General features: G+C 45.8%; 2 protein-coding genes across 4 annotated transcripts; both read right to left on the minus strand.

Moving 5' to 3' along the window:
• Nucleotides 1-769: 769 nt before the first annotated feature.
• On the minus strand, nt 770-7,263 carry LOC121310092 (ras-related protein Rab-1A-like). Its single transcript, XM_041243338.1, has 6 exons — nt 7,066-7,263; nt 4,663-4,735; nt 3,912-4,007; nt 2,971-3,066; nt 2,030-2,161; nt 770-1,811 (listed from the first exon to the last, which is right to left on the minus strand). The coding sequence occupies exons 1-6, from the start codon at nt 7,077-7,079 to the stop codon at nt 1,620-1,622; spliced, it is 603 nt and encodes a 200-aa protein (XP_041099272.1). The 5' UTR covers nt 7,080-7,263; the 3' UTR covers nt 770-1,619.
• An 873-nt stretch (nt 7,264-8,136) lies between these two features.
• klc2 (kinesin light chain 2) lies at nt 8,137-19,514 on the minus strand. Of its 3 annotated transcripts, none has more exons than XM_041243334.1 (16): nt 19,072-19,514; nt 17,592-17,888; nt 16,935-17,168; nt 16,265-16,337; nt 15,855-16,077; nt 15,420-15,507; nt 15,035-15,136; nt 13,843-14,016; nt 13,651-13,750; nt 13,088-13,137; nt 12,919-12,986; nt 12,423-12,531; nt 11,831-11,989; nt 11,324-11,448; nt 10,871-10,928; nt 8,137-10,461 (listed from the first exon to the last, which is right to left on the minus strand). In XM_041243334.1, the coding sequence occupies exons 2-16, from the start codon at nt 17,847-17,849 to the stop codon at nt 10,381-10,383; spliced, it is 1,902 nt and encodes a 633-aa protein (XP_041099268.1). In that variant the 5' UTR covers nt 17,850-17,888; nt 19,072-19,514; the 3' UTR covers nt 8,137-10,380. The 3 variants fall into 3 exon arrangements, with proteins under 3 accessions (XP_041099268.1, XP_041099267.1, XP_041099269.1); XM_041243333.1 differs by having other exon boundaries at nt 8,137-10,464; XM_041243335.1 differs by lacking the exons at nt 17,592-17,888; nt 19,072-19,514 and adding an exon at nt 17,257-17,286 and having other exon boundaries at nt 8,137-10,464.
• Between the last annotated feature and the right edge of the window lie 3,211 nt (nt 19,515-22,725).

A 22,725-nucleotide genomic window follows, 5' to 3' on the forward strand; every position in this document is an offset into this window, starting at 1 on the left:
ATACTCCAACCTTGCTCGACAACCCTATCTTTCACACATTCTACTTGCCTTTATATTGTATTAAAATCTATGCAGGAACAAAAGTAGCAGTTAAAAGAAAGGGGGCTTGATACCAGGAGGTTCAAATCCAGGCTCAGCCACTGACTCGCTGTGTGGGACCCTGAGCGAGCCACTTCACCTCCTTGTGCTCCGTCCTTTGGACGAGACGCAAAACAACCGAGGTCCTATTGGAAGAGACTCTGCAGCAGCAGCAGCGGTTGTTGATGAAGCAGAGTTCACCCTCCTAGTCTCTGCGAGTCGCTTTGAATAAAAGCGTCTGCTAAAGGACTCATTCATAATAAATTAACCGTGCGATTGCTGAGAAGCGATGCATTTACGAAGTGTAACCCGACACTCTGATAGGGTCTAGTTTTGAAAGGCGCTATATAAAAGCGCAACGCTGCTATTGTTAACTGTGACGAGGAGAATGACAACACAGTGCAAGACACAGACTGAAATCAACAGCTTACAGCTGTGTCCACAGCTTGCGGAGCACGTTACAGCAAAAAAAATGTCCATGCAAGGGTTAATGATTCTTCAACAGCTCAGTCAACTGAAGCGTCAATACTGAAAAGAAAAGTTAGTAAGTTCACAGTGCGCGATTCTCGGCGAAACCTCTTGAAATAAACGTCTGTGTAAATCTGTCAAGATTTGAGGCGGTTCTTAAGATACTGCTGGAAAAATATATAGATGCAAAACAAAACTGCCAGGTTATTTTTTTTTTTTTTTAAAATGATACAGCGTGGTTTGCTGACACAAAGACAAAAAGCAAAACAGAATTGCACGGCTGTGAAAACAGCACAAAACGAAAGCTCGTCTGTCTGAAGCCTACTGCAGTTGAGCGTGAAGGGGAACTGGGAGTTCATTTCCAGCGCTGTTACAGACCAGTCCGTCCCCTTTCCCCTCCGTGAAAAACCAGTTAGATTTAAAAAAACACAGACAAACACACACTTGACAGTCCATAATTCTAAAAACACTCGCCAGCGCTCCGATTTCCAAAATACTAAAAGAACACCCGCTAGGAAAATTCAACGTCGAAAATCGCTGGTCGTTTAACGAGATTCCTTTGGCATTTCAGAAAACGGAGAGCAGCTTTTTTTTAGCTTTGCAACCCGGTGCTTAAGATAAATAAAAAAGAGAGGAATACAATGAAAAACAAAAAAAGACGGGAAGGGGGTACTGCCGTTAATTTAGAGGCTTGCGTGTGGGTTTCTGTCCCGCCAGTTTGAGCAGGGGTGTTAAGCTCCAGTCCGAGGGTGTTCTGGTCAACTTGAGCTCTCTAACTGATCTAATACCTTGTATCAGTGTATAATACCTACCCCCCCCCCACCCCAAAAGATCCTTTTCAGGTCAATGACTTTTTTAAATGGACTTATTCGAGATACCTATAAAACATTCTGAGACCTGGAGAGAAGCGTTGCATTTGTAATGACAGCGATTGAGAGCTCGGGGTGGAACGAAAGCCAGAAGACACTGTGGGAATGGAGTCTGACACCCCCTGAGTTAGGCCCCACCCCCTTTGCCTCCGGTCTCCAGTCCCCTCCCCTCCCCAGGGCTGTGAGCGTGTGTGTGCGTGAGTCCTAGCAGCAGCCACCTCCTGACTGCCTCACGGGGGTGCTGTCGATCTTCAGGTTGGGCTTGGCGTCGCTCGTCGTTCCTGGTCCCATACGCCTCTTGATCTCCGCTGCCATCGTCATGAAGGCCTGCTCCACGTTGGTGGCATTCTTGGCGCTGGTTTCCAGGAAGGGGATGGCCAGGGAGTCTGCGAATTCCTGCCGGGAACGGAGAAAAAAAAAAAAAAAAAAAAAAAAAAAAAAAAAAAAAGTGAGATTTTTAAAACGTGCGTTTGCCGACACAGATAAACACAACAGAGAGAAGTGCACAGGATGCACTGCTGTGGAAATGACAGAACCCCGAAAAGGAAGCGCGCTCCCCGATAACGAGATGACCGCTCCCCGGAGCTCTCGGGCTGGCTTTCAGCCTCTCTCACCTTCGCCGTCGTGTAGTCCACCACTTTCTTAGTGGTCAGGTCGCACTTGTTTCCCACGAGGAGCTTGTTCACATTCTCGCTGGCGTAGCGGTCGATCTCCTGCAGCCACTGCTTCACATTGTTGTACGACTCCTGAGCGGGAGAAGAAAGCAGAGAGAGAGAGACAGAGGGAGAAAGAGAGAGAGATTAGGCGGGTTTATTGAGTCATTATCAGAGGCTTTTATCCAAAGAGACTTCCAGAGACTAGGAGGGTGAACTCTGCATCATCAACAACCGCTGCTGCTGCTGCAGAGTCTCTTCCAATAGGACCGCGTTTGTTTTGCGTCTCGTCCGAAGGACGGAGCACAAGGAGGTGAAGTGACTTGCTCAGGGTCACACAGAGAGAGAGAGTCATATATATAGATAGATACACACACTGCTGTGCAAAAGTCTCGGACGTGTTGCATTGTTCTACTCTGATGCATTATCAGCAATTTACTCAAAGCCTCCACTAGTGTTTTCTTCTATTATAACAACCTTGACTTGCATAAAGAAGGAAACACATTGAGTGAAATCGCTCGCGTCGCTCCATTTTCAAGGTGTGGCATCCGAAGCATAATCAACAAGTACAGAGAAACACCATCTGGAATTGACAAACCCAGGACTGGAAGACCCACAAAGCTGTCTAACAAGGATGAGCGATACTTGAAGATAATATCCTTCAGGAACAGAAAGAAGGCAAGCGTTGAATTGAGAACAGGACTGGCAGAAGGCACAGGTGCCGCTGTCCATCAAATCAAACAGTCACTCTTGAAAACAGGATTTAAAAGGAAGTGTTGCAGTAAGAATACAAGACTAAAATATGCACAAGAACACAGAGAGATGGTCAAAAGGTGCGTCGGACTGCTGCTGGACGCACAAGGATAGGGCCCTGGCAGATTACCTCCGTGCCCTGCTCTTACCTGATCCGTGACGTCGTACACCACGATGATGCCATGGGCTCCTCTGTAGTAACTGGAAGTGATGGTGCGGAACCTCTCCTGCCCGGCAGTGTCCCACTGGGAGGAGAAACACGAGACAATACCTGTGTCACCTGCATGCCTTCTCAGATTAGCCATTACTACATTATTAAAATAGGCAGACTCCTTTATCCGAGGCGTGACAGGGCAGTACAGGGTTACAAGATTAATATTTTAATAAAGTAGTTTTGTTTTTTACAGCAAGTGCAAACCGCACTACTAAAAAAGGTACAATATGAACTCGACACAGCAACAAAGACACATTAGCAGCGCGGTAGTGTGCCTTCTCTTGACAGCCTGCGTCTTTGGGAAGAGAATCCATCAAGGGCAGGTTTAGAGTCAGCTCCGAGTGCCTCGGGAGAATGCCAGACAGCAGGGGCAGCAAGCTCCAGTCCTCCAGGGTCTTCTATTTTTCATTCCAAAAGCTCTCAAATCAAAACGTACCTGATCGAATTATTTGCTCAACAGGACATTTCCTATATACATTTTTAAATGGGGCTCCCAAGCATCTAGTAAAGGCACTCCGCGTGGAGTGCAGGACGCGCCCTGAAGCCTGGAGATCGCGGGTTTGAACCCAGGCTATGTCACTGCCCACGGTGACAGAGGGTTCCTAGGGGGCGCTGCCCGGGTGGGAACAGCGCCCCCCTGTGGCTGATCGGGCGGTTGCGGGTCTGCAGTGGAGCCATTCAGATGTGCGTCGTTGTCCGGTGCTGTAGGTCTGTTAGCTTTTGCATTGATAGATTCTGCATGGATAGATTGCGCATGGACAGCTCTGCAACACCAGTAAGTCGCCACGGATAAAAGGAATCTGCCAAAATAACTACATTATATTAATTTTTGCTGCAAGAGCTGCGTGCACTAAACCCCGCTGCGGCTGTACTCACAATCTGCAGCTTGATAGTCTTCCCGTCCAGCTCAATGGTCCTGATTTTGAAGTCCACCCCGATCGTGCTGATGTAGCTCTCTGTGTACGTATCATCCTGCAAGGGGGGGGGGGGGGACACGACACATTTAGACCAAGCGACTCCAATCAAACCCAGTCCTGGAGGCAAATTCCACTCCAGGTTTTGCCAGTAAAACTAGATGAACGACCTCAGGATATGGAAGGAGGTTTGACTGGTTAAACAAATTTAGAACAGGGTTGGAGCAAAGACTAGGAGTGGAAGGCTCAGCTCTGGCCGCCCCTGCGCTAGGGAATGATGATGCCCTGAACCATTTCCAGTCCTTGGAAACGTACTCAAGAGAGCAGCTTCCTGCTGTTTTAATAGACAGAAGACCACAATATGTATGTTATACTGCCAGATTCCCCTAACTTTCCTTTTAATTATCAGATGGTTTGCATCTCAGTTTGAATCAGTTAAACCTTATTTATATACACACACACATACACACACATTTTGTAGTGCAGGCTATTGTAAAATACAATCCGATTTCTCTGTGAGAAAGGTTAATAACAGAAGCCTCAGTAAAACGATCGCCAGGTTATGTTTTAACTGCGCCACCTTAAAACAAGCAAAGAGGATAAGGCAGAGCTGGCAACAGCACTTCTTATATAAACAAATCCTTGACAACTTTGTAATTTGCCATCACGTACTTGTATCTCTAGCCTCAAGACTTTCGAGTGGCAATACTTACAGCGAATCGCAGCAGGAGGCAGGACTTCCCGACCCCCGAATCACCAATCAGGAGGAGCTTGAACAGGTAGTCACTGAAAGAGAGAGAGAGAGAGAGAGAGAGGGGAGGGGTTAGAGCTGGAGGAGAGGACCTCTGCACTCTGAACAGCTTATCTTCAGTCTTCACAACTCTTCATAACAGGACCTCTTACCTCTGCTTTGCACAGAAGAGATTTACTTATGCACCAGCACACCTCATCAGACAGAGGCTCGCTGGTCCAGCCTTTAAAGAAAAAAGGGGGCTTGACGCCAGGAGGTTCAAATCCCGGCTCAGCCACTGACTCCTGATTTTGTAATCATTTCCAATTAAAAAACACTCAGTAACACGTTTGAAAAAGCAACACAGTTCTGTGCAAAACTACAGGGATCCTGGTAATTATGATGATGAATTAGTCATTCAGCAGCCAAGTTCATCCAAAGCGACTTTGAGACCTCAGGGGTGAACCCTGCTTTCCTATCTATGTATCTATTTTATAACTGCATATATGTTTCGTTTTTTTTCCTCTCAAAGTTATGGTAGAGCAACTTCTCGAACTCCGTAGAGTTGGCGCAAAACTATTTTAAAATTGTTGTTTCTGACCGAAGGGGATAGCTGGAGATATAGATATAAACCAGGTGTGAAAGTCTTGGTCAATTCCCTCCCTGCTCCAGGCATTCTCGTTTCATTCTGGAACGCAGTCTCTGTCGTTCTACCTTGTATCCCCAGGGCTGACCCCTGGTCAAAATGTTTGACCGACACAGATTACCTGATGCTTCGACTCCCCCTTCTTTTGTTTTCATAACTACTTTGGTTTATTCAACTATTAACTCGGAGCAGGGCTGTCAAACTCGGTTCCCGGGCGGCTGCAGTGATTTCTGGATATTTTGGTATGATTACAAGGGCTCCCAAGACACAGCACAGCGGTGCCAGCATTACCAAGCAGGCTTGCATTGGCTCCTGGCTGTAGGGTGACTTGCATGGCATGGCCAAGCCTTTAGCAGCCAGACTGGCCATTCCTGTTCCTTAACCCAGACACACAGGCCCCTGGATACATGCCTTCTACACGTCCCTGCAAAGCATATCTCGCACCGAGGACAGGGTTACAGCCATCAATCTACCGAATGCTGGCCTTAAATCCGGTCAAGATGGCATAATGATTCTGAGCAAAACAGCTAGCACGGCTTCCATAACTTTCACTAGCCCTGCACCCAGCCCGGGGGATCAGAACTTCCCTCAATGGACCAAGTGCACCGAGTTTGAACAATCATACCCCTGGTAAATCAATAAGCAGCACCGAGTCTGTAGGGTTACCAACAGGAGTTGTTCATGCAGAAACATTTATTTTTTTATACATCAGATCGATCTATCTAGAGAGAGAGAAATAAGACTCCCATTGCATTGCAGTTTGATCCATTCCTGGCTTTACTATGAGTTTAATAAGACACACCTGAGCTTGTTACCTAGACACACTGGGGGTTGATCAAGCTGGTATTAAAAGCTGGAAGGGCTGAAACTGCTATGCAATAGGAGTCTTATTTCCATCCCTGTGTGTGTGTGTGTACACTATGTAAGCAGCAATTAGTTACCAAGCTGTCAAGGCAAGGAGTCCTGCTCAATTAAAATGAGTTGGTGTGCAAATATTAGAAATGGTCCGCTTACAATCAAATAAAATAATAAAATGCATCATTATTACAATGCTTCTGATGCATATCGTTATCGCTTTGGGCGACTATTCAGAAATGTACTAACAAACACGCATAGAAGAATTTAAAAACGTGAAGGTGTGAGATCAGGGGGGCGATTTTACACCCCGGAGAGAGTCACGGTGCGAAATCGTCATGTTCTGACAAGTGTGTGTTAAAAACAGGCGAGACAAATCTTGTGAATCACCCCGGATCCCCACTTAAAAAATAATAATACCGACATTTAAACACACACACACACACACACACACACACACACACACACACACACACACACCTTCATTTAGCTGGTCGAATTGCAATATGTGCCTGTATATATAATTGCTGCTGGGCCGATATGCATCAACCACAAAATGAATTGCCACCCAGCGCCCAGATAATGTGACCCTGGGGTATAACACACGGGGTAGATACTAATGGCTTCACACAATGAACAAGCAGCCGCCTGCTTTCGCTGTGACTAGAAAGGGTTATGATCCTTGAAGTGCAAATCTCTACCGTGTTTCACATTTTATATTCATTTTTTTGTGCGTGTCAACAGAAAACACCTTAAAACATTAAAATTAAGCAAATGCACCGTCGAAGCAGAGATGCAATCGCCCACAAACAGCAGGAGAGGACGATTATCTGGTGCAGAAAAAACCACAAAAACAAACAAACAAGGTTAAAAATCATTACTCACTATTCCGGATTCATGACTCGAGCTCCTTCTCTATCTGTCTTTAATTCTCAGCTAAGTCGGTTTATTTGTTCGCTGCTGAAGCCTTGCGTCGTGTCCGGAGCCAGCTGTCTGTTTTTAATATGTAATTATTTTTGTTTTTAATCGTCTCTCTCTCTCTCTCCCTCTTATTTATTTTTTTATATCTCCCCTCACCCAAGATGGCTGCGCAGGTGCGGCAATGACGTAGCCAGACGTGGCCTTCCAGCGCAGAGAGGCATGCTGGGAATTGTAGTCTTTCTTTTTTTATTTTTTTTTATTTTAAATGATTAATCACTAAACACAGTTAATATATAATGCAGGGTTTGGTTAACACCGGGGTCCAACAGTGTGAATCTTTAGCGACCACGCTTTGTTGCAATGCACCCTGTGGCGTTGTTAAGGACAGTGCAAACTGAATCAACCGCTCCGACAGAAAAATAAATGCTTGAGCTGTAGCGCCCGCTCACTGACAGCAAACAGCTGTATTTAAAACAAACAAAAACAACTTTAAATTTAAAATATGTATTTTGTTATAAATAGTAATTTATAATATCTAATAATATGTATTTTGTTATGCATAGTTATTGCTTTTTTATGATGGTTGATACAATTACTGAAATTATATATATATATATATATATATATATATATATATATATATATATATATATATATATATAGGGTAAACTGCGTCCAGCAGCCTTCGGTTCTCGTTTCCCGCCGTATATGTGTGTGACGTCAACAATCGCGTATTAACATAATTTTAAATATTCTTTTACTTTTTTTTCTGACAATACTCTTGCTGTGCGCTAGATGGTGCTGTTGCTTACAAATGCGGAACTACACTAAGGGTGATCTCAACGCGTCTCAATGGGTCATTTTTTGAGACAGATTTGAACCCGGGTCTCTACAGGTTTTAAAACAAACAAACAAACAACATGAGATACTCGTGCCGACTATCTCTTACAAAACATTCATTCATTTTCGTTTTTCTTTCTTTTTTTTAATCGAAAATAGGCCACAGTAAACAAGACACAACCACACATGAACAGATCGATTTGCAAACTGTATATTTATTGAACAATTTATTAAAATTATGCGGGAACCACGTGATCGTGACTGGCGCCTGCGCGTCGCTACACCTCTACAGGAATTATGCAAAATCAGATTGGGGGGGGGGGGTAACAGAATCCTTTGTCAGTTATCAAACACTAGTGGGAAAGACGCAATTGGTTTTGAAGATCTGATTTTGCAGAAATTCTGTGTTAAACTAGACATATCGACTGTAAACAAACGCCAAACTATATACAAACCAACAACAAAATAATAATAATAATAATTTATACCTATATATACAGAAAACAATTCATTTGCACGCGTGGTTCAATATCAGCATTGTATTAACATAGTTGCTCTCGTTTTTTAAAGAACTAGCATTTTAAAATCAAGAGTCTTTTGAAGGGAGTTTTACCGACGTCCAAAAATGAACTATTTACTATAGAAGCGGATTCCTCTTTAATGGCTGTCCTGGGATTCACAGAGCTTGTCTATTGTCTTATCCTCCACGTGTGCTGAAGGCGCGTTTTCAAGTTCCTGCTTCCTTTGCATCCACTGCTGAAAGGGAGCCTCATCTAGAAACTACATCATCTTTTAATATTGTATCACACCTCATAACGCTGAACAGAGAGCTCTAGACCAGAACTCCAATGCTGGAGGGCCGGTGTCTCCCCTGGTCTTTGTTCCAGCTGTATCCCAAATCTAGGGTACAGTTGGAACAAAAAGCAGGCGGGACACCAGCCCCCCAGGACCGGAATTTCCCACCCCCGCTGGAGACGATCAAGAGGTAACTCCCACTAGGGGGCAGTGTTGCATGGGGGAATATGTTAAGTAAGGCTCCTATTGCAGAGCAGTGTGATCCAGTCCAGGTTTTACTGCTACCAGCTTGGTCAGCCCCCAGTGTGTCTAGGGAACAAGCTCAGGTGCGTCTTATTATTAAATTCGTAGCAAAACCAGGAATGGATCAAGCAACCGCTATGTAAAAGGAGTCTTGTTTCCACGCCTTTGATTCTACACACATGGGACAAAATATAACACGGCAACAGACATGTTCTGCAAATAAACGTCCAAAGGCAGATGCATTAAACGTGAAGCAGCTTCCATTGTAAATATCTCAGTTCCATTCTTCGCTTGTAAGCATTTCCATCACCTCACACTACCTCGTTTTGTTTCTAGGTTCGGCCTGTCACAATTACTGACAGCATTTCTAACCGCTAAACTCTTCACAATTCTACAGCAGTTATTTTTCTATTTGTTTTGAGCAATTTGACTAGATAGTGATTACATTTATAAGAGAGAAGCACTCACATTAGCTCATGCCTTTTCCTCTGTGTGTGTGTGTGTGTGTGTGTGCGTGTGTGTGGTGTTTCTGGTATATAGCTCTCAAAACGTGGAGTTTTGAAAGATGCACATGTTCTAGCTAAGGCTATATTTTTTTTCCTCGGTTATCATAGATTCACAATTCCCCTGAAATTTACAGATTGCTGTATAATATGAAGATCCCTGTAAAAATTCATACTGCAAAATATAAACCTTTTTTTTTTTTTTTTTTTTTTTTTTTTTTTTTTTTTAAATCAGCTAAAAATAAACACAGCAGGCCTTGTCAGTCTGTTGCCTTTCCTAACTGCATGTTACTGGCTGAAAAGCATGTCAGTCAACCAGGGGGAAGCAACTGGATTGGTTAGTGGCAGAAAAGAAGGTGTTGACAATTTCTCTCCAAGTGACCAATAAAGTACAAGACAGCTAGAAAACAGAGAGGTCTTTAACTGCATGCAGTAACTAATGTGTTTAAAACCTATTTTAATCTGTGCTGACAGCAGCCAACTTGGTGACTTCGTTCTGAGCGCGCTCAGTGAGCCGTCTAGTCACGCTGCAATATACACAAATCAACCACTAGGAGCCACTACCGCAACAAAACAACCCCTCAAAAAAAAAAATCTTCTGGTCTAATAAATTCAAGCAGCATGCTGATTTGTATTGAGTTTCTGGCTTTCTGCCTTTGTTTTAGTAAAACCTTGTTAAATACAGTAGATCGTTGTCTCAGGAGCTGTGCAAATCATGGCAAAAAAAAACAACCCTTTTTTGGGGGGTCAAAAAGGCAAAAGACATTTTAAATAAAAATAATAAAAAAAAAAAAAAGTGTTCATGTAAATTTTCTGTTTTCATTTTCCCCAGGAAGACGGGAACGTTGGCGTTTCGATCAGGCGGGATTCGGGACACCCGGGGGAGGGCCTTGCCTCTTCAGCCAATCAGAGAGCTGCGTCGTGATAAGTCTACATTGCTGGCGCTCAGGCCCCTGGATTCCGACAGGCTGCTGGCAGACTGCTGGAACGAGAAAGAAAAATTGTTTTTTAAAAAATATATATATCAGGGCAGTCAGATATGATTGTCTCTCTTTTTCAACCCCACCAAAAAAAAAAAAAAAAAAAAAAAAAGAATATTTTGCAGTATTTTCCTTGCTGTTGAAAGAACGCAGCTTGTAGAATTTGAAATTATTTTTTTTAAGACAAAAAAAAAATCTTTAGAAATCTGCCAGCGAGAGAATTTCCCCTGCCGGACTCCTGCAAAACCAGTTCAGACATCCTTCGCACTTTCCCACTTGGGACTGGAGTCCACATCACCCAGTAACAGAAGCCCAGGAGTCTCGCTCCAGCATCGACGCCACCGAGAGACTTCCGGTCGAAAACGACTCGTTGAGTTTCTAGGAGGATTTCGAAAGCTGCGGTCATACCTGGATCGGGTCTTCCACGCTCTTATTGAGGAAGTTAAGGGAGTTGGCACGCTTCATTCTGCAGGATAAAAAATAAACAAGGAGGTTGGTGGAGGGATTGAACCCCAATCCCAATCAGCTGCCGACTCAATCATTATTATTAATAATCATTCAGCATGCATACTTAGAGACTAGGAGGGTGAACTCTGCTTCATCAACAACCGCTGCTGCTGCTGCAGAGTCTCTTCCAATAGGACCTCGTTTGTTTTACATCTCGTCCGAAGGACGGAGCACAAGGAGGTTAAGGGACTTGATTTTAAGCCCGGTTCTAGGAGACCTAGTTTGCAGTCACTGTATCAAGCCCAAAGCCTCCCCCGGCGTGCCCTGAAACCTCGTCTCCTGAATTTCCAAGCCACACAGCAGCTCCGCGTTCCCTCAGCCTCTCGGCCTCCTGCCCAGCCGAGGTGCTCTCACCCTGGGTTGCGAGGCTCCTGCGGTGAGCTCCCCTGGAGCTTCTTCACAAGCATCTCACTGCTCCGGCGCAGAGCATCCCGGATCTTACCGAAGGAACCACTCCTGCGCAGGACACCGCTGCCGTCCTGCGGGGAGAGGAGAGCGAGGGGGGAGAAAGCAGGGGTTGAAGAGAGAGAGAAACAGCAGGGGGAGAAAGAGGGGGGAGAGAGAAAGAGCAGGGGAGAAAGAGAGAGAAAGAGCAAGGGGGGAGAAAGAGGGGATGGAAGAGAGAGGGGAGAAAGAGGGGGAGAACAGGGTGAGAAAGAGAGAGAGGGGTAAGAGAAAGAGGGGAGAGGGGGGAAAGAGAGAGGCAAAAGGGGAGAGAAAAAGAGGGGTAGAAGAGAAGGGGAGAAAGAGAGAAAATGGAAATCAGTCACACGTGGAATTTTGAAAGTATATTGGAGAATGAAAAACGCACTGATTCTCTTCATGCTGGCCGCTGTCGCTCTTCATTATAGTGATCCTCACCCCATTCCATTCGGCCCCCTCCTCCCCGTCGGTCTGGTTCTCCCCTCTGGACCCCCCAGGCCCGTTCAGCCCCTCCCTGCTCTGCCGTCGCTCCCCCCCTGCTGGGGCCCCGTCTTTCAGCAGCTCCACTACCCTGGTCTGGTTGATGGCGTCCATTCCCTGGGGAGAGAGGAGGGGCTCAATCACGGCAGACCGGAGTCAAAACCGACGAGCTCGGGGGAGGCCGTCCAGCCCGCAAGCACTGGTCCAGTTCTGAGCAGCTGACATCTCAAAACTTTGTCAAGTCTTAAAAGGATCTCAGCGATTCAGAGTCAACAACGTGGCTTGTTAACCCTTGGTCCTCACCACTCTGTGTAAAGAACTCTCCTGCCTGTGTATCCCCTGGTTCTAATTTCTTACACTGCGCTTACTAAAAACGGCTTTGTCAACTCGTACAGTCTCCTAGACTAGAGCCACACTGCTTCCCTCCCTCCCAGTCCCTCCTCGGCTCCACTAGAGCCACACTGCTTCCCTCCCTCCCAGTCCCTCCTCAGCTCCACACTGCTTCCCTCCCTCCCAGTCCCTCAGTTGTAACCAGAGCTCTCAATGCTACCTGTTTACGGGTTTTTGTGGCGCACTCCTCCAGAGTCTCTGCTGCTTCCAGTTTGCCCTGGCGCCGGTATAGCGCCCCCAAGCTTTTCAGAGTGGTATTGACTGTAGGGCTGGCAAATTGAAAAAAGATGCACCGTTCAAATTTGAGACAAAATAAATAAATGAAAACCTTGTTATGAATTAGAACACCCCATTGCTTCTGTATCAGAGCGCCCCATTGCTTCTATCAGAGCACCCCATTGCTTCTGTATCAGAGCGCCCCATTGCTTCTATCAGAGCACCCCATTGCTTCTGTATCAGAACACCCCATTGCTTCTGTATCAGAGCACCCCATTGCTTCTGTATCAGAACACCCCATTGCTTCTGTATCAGAGCGCCCCATTGCTTCTATCAGAGCACCCCATTGCTTCTGTATCAGAGCACCCCATTGCTTCTGTAGTTTTGATTTGTTTATCAATGCATTTGCACACGGCTATAGATATGAAATCTTGCTCTACCTGTCCACTTTGCAGGCCTTGTGCCAGCTTCCATACTCCCCATAGACACCAGTGTCTCTGCGCTTATCCTAAACAGAAAAAAACACACACAGACATGAGAACAGAGCACCGGCTCCTCCCTGCATCACAGCCGCGGCGACGCACTTCATTGACAGTCCGGTTCTTTTACCTTGCTTTCTTCCCTCTCCTCTGCATGCATCCAGATGGGTTTATTGTCACCTGAGAAGAGGAGGAGGAGAGGAAAAACAAAACATGAATATTTACAGTAAAACCTTGAAGCATGACTAGCTGAAACTCCTGGCTCCTGATCATTGCAATATTAATAATAATAATACTAGACTTCATTGAGGGGGGCTCTGAACCCCAGGACTGGGTGCAGCAGCAGCAGGGCTAGTGTGAGTTTCTAACCCTGCTCAAACTCCTGGCTCCTGATCATTGCAATATTAATAATAATAATACTAGACTTCATTGAGGGGGGCTCTGAACCCCAGGACTGGGTGCAGCAGCAGCAGCAGGGCTAGTGTGAGTTTCTAACCCTGCTCAAACTCCTGGCTCCTGATCATTTCAATAATAATAATAATAATAATAATAACAGACTTCATTGAGGAGAGTTCTGGTGGGAGTTTCTAACCCTTGCACTGCAGATAAGAGATTGGTTCTTTCTACTGCTCGTTAGAAACCATCACCCTGGACCTCCTTGATGAAAGCGGTGGAGACAGAACCAGGCCTTACTGTTGACTGATCCGAACTCCTTCTCGTGAGCGCGGGTCAGGATCTCTTTATACAGAGCTTCGGCATCCTTGAATTTGCCTTGCTTCAGATAACAGGTGGCCTGGAAACGCACACAGAGAACATAGGGTGAATTCTCAAGCCAGATATTAAAGGGGTTTAAAAACAGCGGGCCGGGTCCCAGCGGGGTCTCACCAGGTTGTTCTTGGTTTTGGCCACGTTGGGGTCGTCCGATCCCAGTTTGGACTCGTAGATCTCCAGGGCCCGGCGATAGTAATACTCCACCTCCTCGTACTTGCCCTGGTTCTGACACAGCAGAGCCAGGTTGTTCAGCTGCTTGGCTACATCGGGGTGGTACTTCCCCAGAACCTGCCACACAAACAGGCACGTTTTCACACACTGTTCATGGTTGAAGTGCTTCCAATTGAACGTGTCAGTTTGCCAGCAGAACCTTCCGAAGCACCGCACAGGACATGAGACCACATTTTCAAAAGCCTCAACTCCAGTCTTTAATCAGCTCCTCGATTTCGAAGGAGACAGCCCTTAACTGGAGCAAAACTAGAACAGCTACAGTGACATATTTCAGGTGCCTTCAGCGGTCCGTTTGTGTCCCTGATGACGACGAGGCTGCGGAATACGGAGAATCTGTGGAACACGGCGAGTTCCGCGGGAGTCTGAAAATGCCGCCATTTCCGAGGAATTCCATTAGCTGATTTGGAACGAGACTCGCCACATCACAACTGATACTAGCAGACGCTTGATCAAGTCAACGGCAAACGTCTTATCCTCCCCACCCATCTCTGAAATTTCCAAGACATTGTTTAATATGTTTTAATTCAACACGATTTGAGCATCACTAGCAGACACAGTGTCTATTAAAACACTCCAAGCAGACCCAGCCATTCTGCAAAACAGAACAGAAATAAATAGCCTTCTAGCTGGGATCCCCCCCCTGTTATAAAACTTGGTGCACCCCTACAGGAAAAAGAAAAGCCATGAATGATCCACGATGTGGTATGGAACAATAAAACCAGAGTGCTGCTGTTAGAGGTTTTTATTTTTTGATTCAGAGGACAGGATCTCAAACCCCAGTGCACTAGAGCGGGCATTTTGAAAAGAGCTTTGAAAAAGACTTCAAGTTATCAGTGTAAAAAGTTGTCAGGATGTTAACAATGAAAAGAAAAAAAAAAAATCACAGGTACGTTATTTAAATTGTACTAGCACGTGGGGACGTGTCATGCTATATCTTTCGGAACCCCGCTACTCTTTGAAAAATGCACAAAGACAGTAACAGAAGAGCTTACCCCCTTTCCCCAGCCTCCCGCCCCCTGATACAGTGCTAGGAATGGGGGTGAAGGGACCAGGCTGCCCCTGGTGTGGGTCCTACCTTCTCCCTGATCTCCAGGGCTCTCTTGCACAACGGTTCGGCTTCCTTGTATTTCCCTCGCTTGCCGTAGAGCACTGCCAGGTTATTCAGAGTGGCCGCTACCTGAAATCACACAAGCAGAGCCGCGCTGAAAACGATCAACCCAAGGTGTGGGTGGACATTCACTTCTCATTTATCACACGTGATCTCACGCTATACTTGTTTTAGAATCTCCAGGTAGCAATTCCACTCCCTCCCTCCCCTCCCCAACTGGACGAGCCCGTTGAAAAAAAGAAATAAAAAGTTTGCTCACCAGTTATTATTCACTCATCACACACACACACACACACACACACACACACACACACACACACACACACGCGTGCGCTCGCTCGTCTCTCCTCACCGCAGGATGGTCCCTTCCCAGCGTCTTCTCTCGGATCGCGAGAGCATCGTTGAGCAAGTGGGCCGCCTCCTTGTACTTGTTCTGGTCCCTATCAGAAGGAAGAAAGGCAGGCGTTGGTCGGGTCTGTGGCCACGCAGCTCTGGCCAGAGGTTTTGCATCCCCCTGTAGTAGAATAAACCACTACCGCTTCCTAAAGTCGAACGAAAGCTGTCTAATATTGTCACGTCAACATATTGAATTGCACCCCGCTTCGTAACTTTCCCCCCTAGACACTGAAAAACTGAGAAGTTGAACAAAGAGTGGACCAAACTACATAACACGCTGCATAGATCAGGCGAATGCAGTACATACGGAAAGTTACAGATCTATTTAAATAATTACCCTGCATTTAAACACTAACCTGGCACCCTATAACACCTGTAAGCGGACCCTGACCTGTAGACGAGGGCCAGGATGTTGAGCATGGTGGCCACGTCGGGATGGTCGTGGCCCGAGGTCTTCTCCAGGTCCTCCAGGGCCTGCTTGCAGAGCGGCACGGCTACCTCGTAGCGCCCCTGGGAGGCGTACTGGATCACCAGGTTGTGGAGGGTGCGGAGCCGAGCCGGGATCTCATACCCGCCGTGCTGGGCAGCGGCCTCGCCACTGCTGTGCTGCTGGGCTGAGAGAGAGAGAGAGAGGGAGAGAGACTGTCAGGAGATCAGAGCTCCACACACACACACACACACACACACACACTGTGCTGGCATGGGAATGAGACTCCAGATCACGCTAGTAGTGAAACCTGGACTGGGCGACACTGCTGTGCGACAGGAGTCTTCTTTCCAGCCCAGATTGAGAACACCTACCCTGCCCTTGGTCATCATCATTGGGGAAAAGGTCGTCCAGACTGTCCTTGGAGGTCTCAGCACTCTTCTCATCCTGAGAGGAAACATGGGATCAAAAGCCATGGATTACACTTGTACTGGGGGGGGGAGTAATATTAAAACATTGCCATCTACAGGAGCAGAGCGGAATGACTGAGCACGACTCGACCAAATTCCTTGACAGGACATAATATGAGATCACTGGAAATATTTTATTAGCTCTGCTAAAATGTAGATTTACCAGCAGCAGCCTGACAGTTTTTATTACACAGGCTAGACCACACCTTGTCAAGCACCAGCATTACCTAATGAAACCAGAAATGCACTATAGAACTTTTATTGCTTGTAGACAAATGTCCACAATGACATTGTAAGGCCAACGAACTACAAACCACACAATGCAATTGTAATGGCATGGAACTACAAATCCCACAATGTCACTGTAATGGCATGGAACTACAAATCCCATAATGCCATTGTAATGGCAATGATCTACAAACCCCACAATGCCATTGTAATGGCAACAAACCACAAACCCCACAATGCCATTGTAATGCAAACGAACTACAAACCCCACAATGCCATTGTAATGCAAACGAACTACAAATCCCACAATGCCATCGTAATCGCCCGCAGCCTGTCCGAGACTCACGGAAGGGGAGGAGGCATCGTCGTCGAACTTCTTGATCTGGTTCATGAACTCCAGGTGCTTCTTCTCCTCCTCCAGCTGGGCCACGCTCTGCTCGCTCCTCTGCAGTTTCTGCTGGGTGTTTGCCAGCTCATCCCGCAGCCACTGGTTCTCCTGCACCAGCCTCCTCACCTGGGCACGCAGCTTCTGCTTCTCCGACTCCACAGCGCTGAGGTGGCTGGACAGAGCGACGATCACCTGCGCCAGAGAGGGGAGCGAAGATCTGCTTAAAATCCAGCGAAAACACCCAGCCCCAGCTCCATGGAGTTCAGTCTCTCCCCAGTACCTGTGCCTCCCCCAGCCCCAGCTCCATGGAGTCCAGTCTCTCCCAGTACCTGTGCCTCCCCCAGCCCCAGCTCCATGGAGTTCAGTCTCTCCCCAGTACCTGTGCCTCCCCCAGCCCCAGCTCCATGGAGTCCAGTCTCTCCCCAGTACCTGTGCCTCCCCCAGCCCCAGCTCCATGGAGTCCAGTCTCTCCCCAGTACCTGTGCCTCCCCCAGTCAGTCTCCCCAGTACCTGTGCCTCCCCCAGCCCCAGCTCCATGGAGTCCAGTCTCTCCCCAGTACCTGTGCCTCCCCCAGCCCCAGCTCCAGCTCCATGGAGTCCAGTCTCTCCCAGTACCTGTGCCTCCCCCAGCCCCAGCTCGATGGAATCCAGGCTCTTGCGCAGCAGCCCTGTCTTCTCCTGCACACTGCTGGCCTCCTGGCTCCCCCTCTCTTTCTCCAGGCTCTGCACGCTGCTCAGCAGGGTGCTCAGGATGGAGTTGTGCTCGTTCTTCAGGGTCTCCAGCCCCTGGATCACAGCCTTGGTGTTTAACACGATCTCATCCTGAGTGAGCCTGTCCAGCTTCTCCTCGCGAGGGTAAACCATCGTGGACATGGCACGGGGGTGTGAGGATCAGGAATCGGAAAGACGCCACTACAGAGATGAGGGAGGGGAGATAAATGAATAATACCAGTAAGGGACAGCAAAGCTAAATTCAAGGATAAATCCTCCAATGCAGAAACTGTGGATTTGAGCAGCGATACACATTTACCCTGCCTCAACATTCTCCACTCATCCCGTCTTGCAAATGACGCAACATGAACTCACGCCTGTGGGGGTGGTGGGGGGGGGGGGCTCAAATCTCCCGTTCACTGAACAGACTGCAATGCAGCACCAAACGGGACTGCCATCAGCAACACTCAAAAAAAAAAAAAAAAAAAACGTGCAGGGAACGCAGAGAAAACAAACAAACAAATACATAGATAAATAAATAAATACGCAAACACGAGAAATAGGTCACACTGACGGTGTGAATAAACGCAGCGGGCGCTCGGTCTTTCGAAATCGCCTGCAAACTTCGATCCGTTGCTTTGCTTCGGTTAGATTATTGATAGTTTTGCGCAGGCGCACTCGTGCAATAATAAAGTCAAGCTGGGAGAAGAACAAGGACATTCAGCATCATTATAAACATGAAAGCGTCATGCACCTGGGCACTTTTAACGCGTGTCCTTATTGATAGCGACCTGGTATTAATCACAACATGACATTACACACGATATGCGTCTTATATAAATTACAATAACTAATTTCGCGGTAATATTGCATCACGTGTATCTTTTCATTGAATTCATCAGACTGTTATTAATACTGCTGCAATTTACTGTAAGCTTTTTTTTTTTTAAATTAAGCTAAACATACTTACTTTGCCCTTTCACTGCGTCACTAAGTCATCATAATGATATTTATTATAGAAAAATGCAATATGAAATGCACGTTAGTTATGACGCGGCCCGTTTGACATCCCAAACCGCTACCGGTAGATTTAGTTTATGCATTAGAGACACAAACACATAATTATATAGATATAACAATTAGAAAAGTTATGATAAATAAAACTGAATTAAAATTTGGCAAAACAGAGTTGATCATATTGCATATTTCATTGAAATCTTATTGGCATCGGGTGGAATATATACTTTATTAGTAAACACGATTTTCAATCACTACCGGTAAAATACATTTAAAAAAAATATATTCACATATTGCGCCATCTGGTAGCAAATAACCCTAAACAGGTGATATGAATCACTCCCTGTATATATATACATATATCTACCTCGCTTTATCCAGCTGTGCCAGATCCCGGCGCGCAGGTCTCTCTGATGATGTGGGAATAATCTATTCGTTAATACGCGCAGGCAGCGTGGAGCGATGCTGTCTTGATACGCTTTATTCCAAAGCCCAGACGGGTGGCACTTTAGCTTGATTTGTGTTTGCAAATTCGCCAGGTGAACCAAAAAAAAAACAAAACAACACAAAGCTGGCTTCCCCTGCTCAAATTCGGATAAGGGCGCAGCTTGGAGTGGCCGATAAACGGCGCCCGGTTCTCTGATTATTCGGTTATTTTGATGAACTGTATCAGTGAACACCCGCGCTATCGCACTGTAGCCTCCAGATCTCCATTCTGCACGGCTCTCGTATTCACTGTATCCGCGATGCCTGCAGTGTATCGCTACTGGCACCAGTATAAAGACTGAAAATGGCTGTGCTGGGACACTCCCAGAATCCAACCGGGGACGCTGACATCATCCACGCATCCCTAGTTTGGATTTCGAAAGGACCAGAGGGGGGGGGGGGGGGGGTGTTAAAGGGAAGGTCGTTTTTTAAAGGGGAGGCGGGTTTGTCCACAAAGCCAAACAAAACCTGAGCCAACTATCGAGTTTAAATCGATCCCCACTCGAGGTGGATTGCGTTCTGTTCTACACCCAGTTGCTTTGCGTCTTTATTTTTTATTTTTTATCAAGCAGGACTTGATGACAGTCCAGTTTGTTTAGCCTGCACCCCCCCCCCCCCCCCCCCCCCCCCCGCACGCAAGCTGGGATGGAACGTTTGGCAACAGAATGTTGGGTGACGAGTTCCAGCGTCGGTCTTATCCGCGATGACATCATAATTTCACGGTTTGTGACATCATGGCACCCAACCATCAAAAAATAATAATACAAAAAAATCCATTAACCCTGAAACAAAACAACACGAGTATTTGGACTTTTGACTTTTCAGGGTAAAGGGCAGCGAGATGGCTCTTAGTAGCTGTGCAGTGATTAATTATATTGTATGCTTTCTTGCTATCGAGGATGCCCCCCGATCCAGACTAGGGTCCCTGGCCGGCTCAACCGGAGGAATTTACCTTAGATGAAAGACGCACTGCCTCGGTTTGCTTTGCCTCTGCCGCTAGGGGGCGCCGGCGATCCAGAGGGCGGAGTGACATCATAGAGAAAGACTACATCTGCTTTTCAGAACCGGTTAAAGACGGCTCTCCGGGTCCAGCAAGGCACAGCACCCGAGCCCTGTTGGTGGTTCTTGCAGTGGCAGAAACTGACCACGGCACGGCGCTGTTTCACACAGGCAGAGGCTCGACAAAGCTTCATATTTAAACACAGTGCAGTTTGCAGCCAGTGCAAATAATAACACTGCTAGAATCCAATATGAACTAGGATGCCGTGTATAATAATAACACTGCTAGCCTAGGATGCCGTGTATAATAATAACACTGCTAGAATCCAATATGAACTAGGACGTGTATAATAATAACGCTGCTAGAATCCAATATGAACTAGGATGCCGTGTATAATAATAACACTGCTAGAATACAATATGAACTAGGATGCCGTGTATAATAATAACACTGCTAGAATCCAATATGAACTAGGATGCCGTGTATAATAATAAACTGCTAGCAATATGAGGATGCCAATATGAATATGAACTAGGATGCCGTGTATAATAATAACACTGCTAGAATCCAATATGAACTAGGATGCCGTGTATAATAATAACACTGCTAGAATCCAATATGAACTAGGATGCCGTGTATAATAATAACACTGCTAGAATCCAATATGAACTAGGATGCCGTGTATAATAATAACACTGCTAGAATACAATATGAACTAGGATGCCGTGTATAATAATAACACTGCTAGAATACAATATGAACTAGGATGCCGTGTATAATAATAACACTGCTAGCAATATGAACTGGGATGCTGTGTATAATAATAACACTGCTAGAATCCAATATGAACTAGGATGCCGTGTATAATAATAACACTGCTAGAATACAATATGAACTAGGTGTGTATAATAATAACACTGCTAGAATACAATATGAACTAGGATGCCGTGTATAATAATAACACTGCTAGAATACAATATGAACTAGGATGCCGTGTATAATAATAACACTGCTAGAATACAATATGAACTAGGATGCCGTGTATAATAATAACACTGCTAGAATACAATATGAACTAGGATGCCGTGTATAATAATAACACTGCTAGAATCCAATATGAACTAGGATGCCGTGTATAATAATAACACTGCTAGAATCCAATATGAACTAGGATGCTGTGTATAATAATAACACTGCTAGAATCCAATATGAACTAGGATGCCGTGTATAATAATAACACTGCTAGAATCCAATATGAACTAGGATGCCGTGTATAATAATAACACTGCTAGAATACAATATGAACTAGGATGCCGTGTATAATAATAACACTGCTAGAATACAATATGAACTAGGATGCTGTGTATAATAATAACACTGCTAGAATCCAATATGAACTAGGATGCCGTGTATAATAATAACACTGCTAGAATACAATATGAACTAGGATGCTGTGTATAATAATAACACTGCTAGAATCCAATATGAACTAGGATGCCGTGTATAATAATAACACTGCTAGAATCCAATATGAACTAGGATGCCGTGTATAATAATAACGCTGCTAGAATCCAATATGAACTAGGATGCAGCCAGTTAGAATCACAGTGAGTTATATCTGCAGTGTTGGCAGTGCAATAGTGCAAGGACAGTGCCTCAGCTGAATCATTCAGAATCGGGTACCTGGTCCAGACCCACGGTGATCCATTACATTACAAAAGGCAGAAGAAGACAAGGGGAAGCTCTTCATCTGAAGCTCTTCAGCAGGTAAAACGTTTTTCCAGCCCTGTGGTTTTACTTTGAAGTTTATTTTCAGACTTGCATTCCCACCTATGTGTCAGATGCGTGTCTGTTTTATTGAGCCCTCTCTGACTGCCCCGTCACTTATATATCTAGAACCGCGCTCGGTTGCCCTGACAACAGCCTCTGAATCTGTCTGATGGGTAATTAATAGACTCAGTAAACAAGGCTGCATTATAACACAGGAGAGAATTCAGCCTTCTGCTGCAGCCACCCAGAAACATTGAGTGAAGTCTATTTGCCTTTATAGGTAACACAGACTAAAACAGTGCGGGGGAAAAAAACAGCAGAGGGAGGCTGTTCAGAGAGCGTAAGAGCCTCCCTTTCTCTTTCTCTGCTCCACCAGCACAGAGCAGAGGGAGGCTACATCAGCCAGTGTCTTTAGATTAGTAAGCACTAGCGCCCTCTAGTGCAGCGCTAGTGAAATGCCAGCAAAACTAAAGGAAACACGAGACAAAGCGGCAGATCACTAGAGGGCGCTGTTTCTCACTTCTGCAAAGACCCTGGTTGATCTAGCCTGTGTCTCACATATCCATGGCAGACAACAAGAAACGAGGAGCAGTATTTGAGTCAAGCCTTCAAGACACACTCAGTAGTCAATAACATTTGTAATCAATAACATTTGAATATACTTTAAAAACATCCCATACATGTCAATCTTGTTATTTTGAAATCTCATTACAGGTTTCTGTCATGCTGAGTCAATAATAATAGTGGTGACCTCTCTCTCTCTCC

The sequence above is a fragment of the Polyodon spathula genome, unplaced genomic scaffold (assembly GCF_017654505.1).
Source record: "Polyodon spathula isolate WHYD16114869_AA unplaced genomic scaffold, ASM1765450v1 scaffolds_1723, whole genome shotgun sequence".
Lineage (NCBI taxonomy): Eukaryota > Metazoa > Chordata > Actinopteri > Acipenseriformes > Polyodontidae > Polyodon > Polyodon spathula.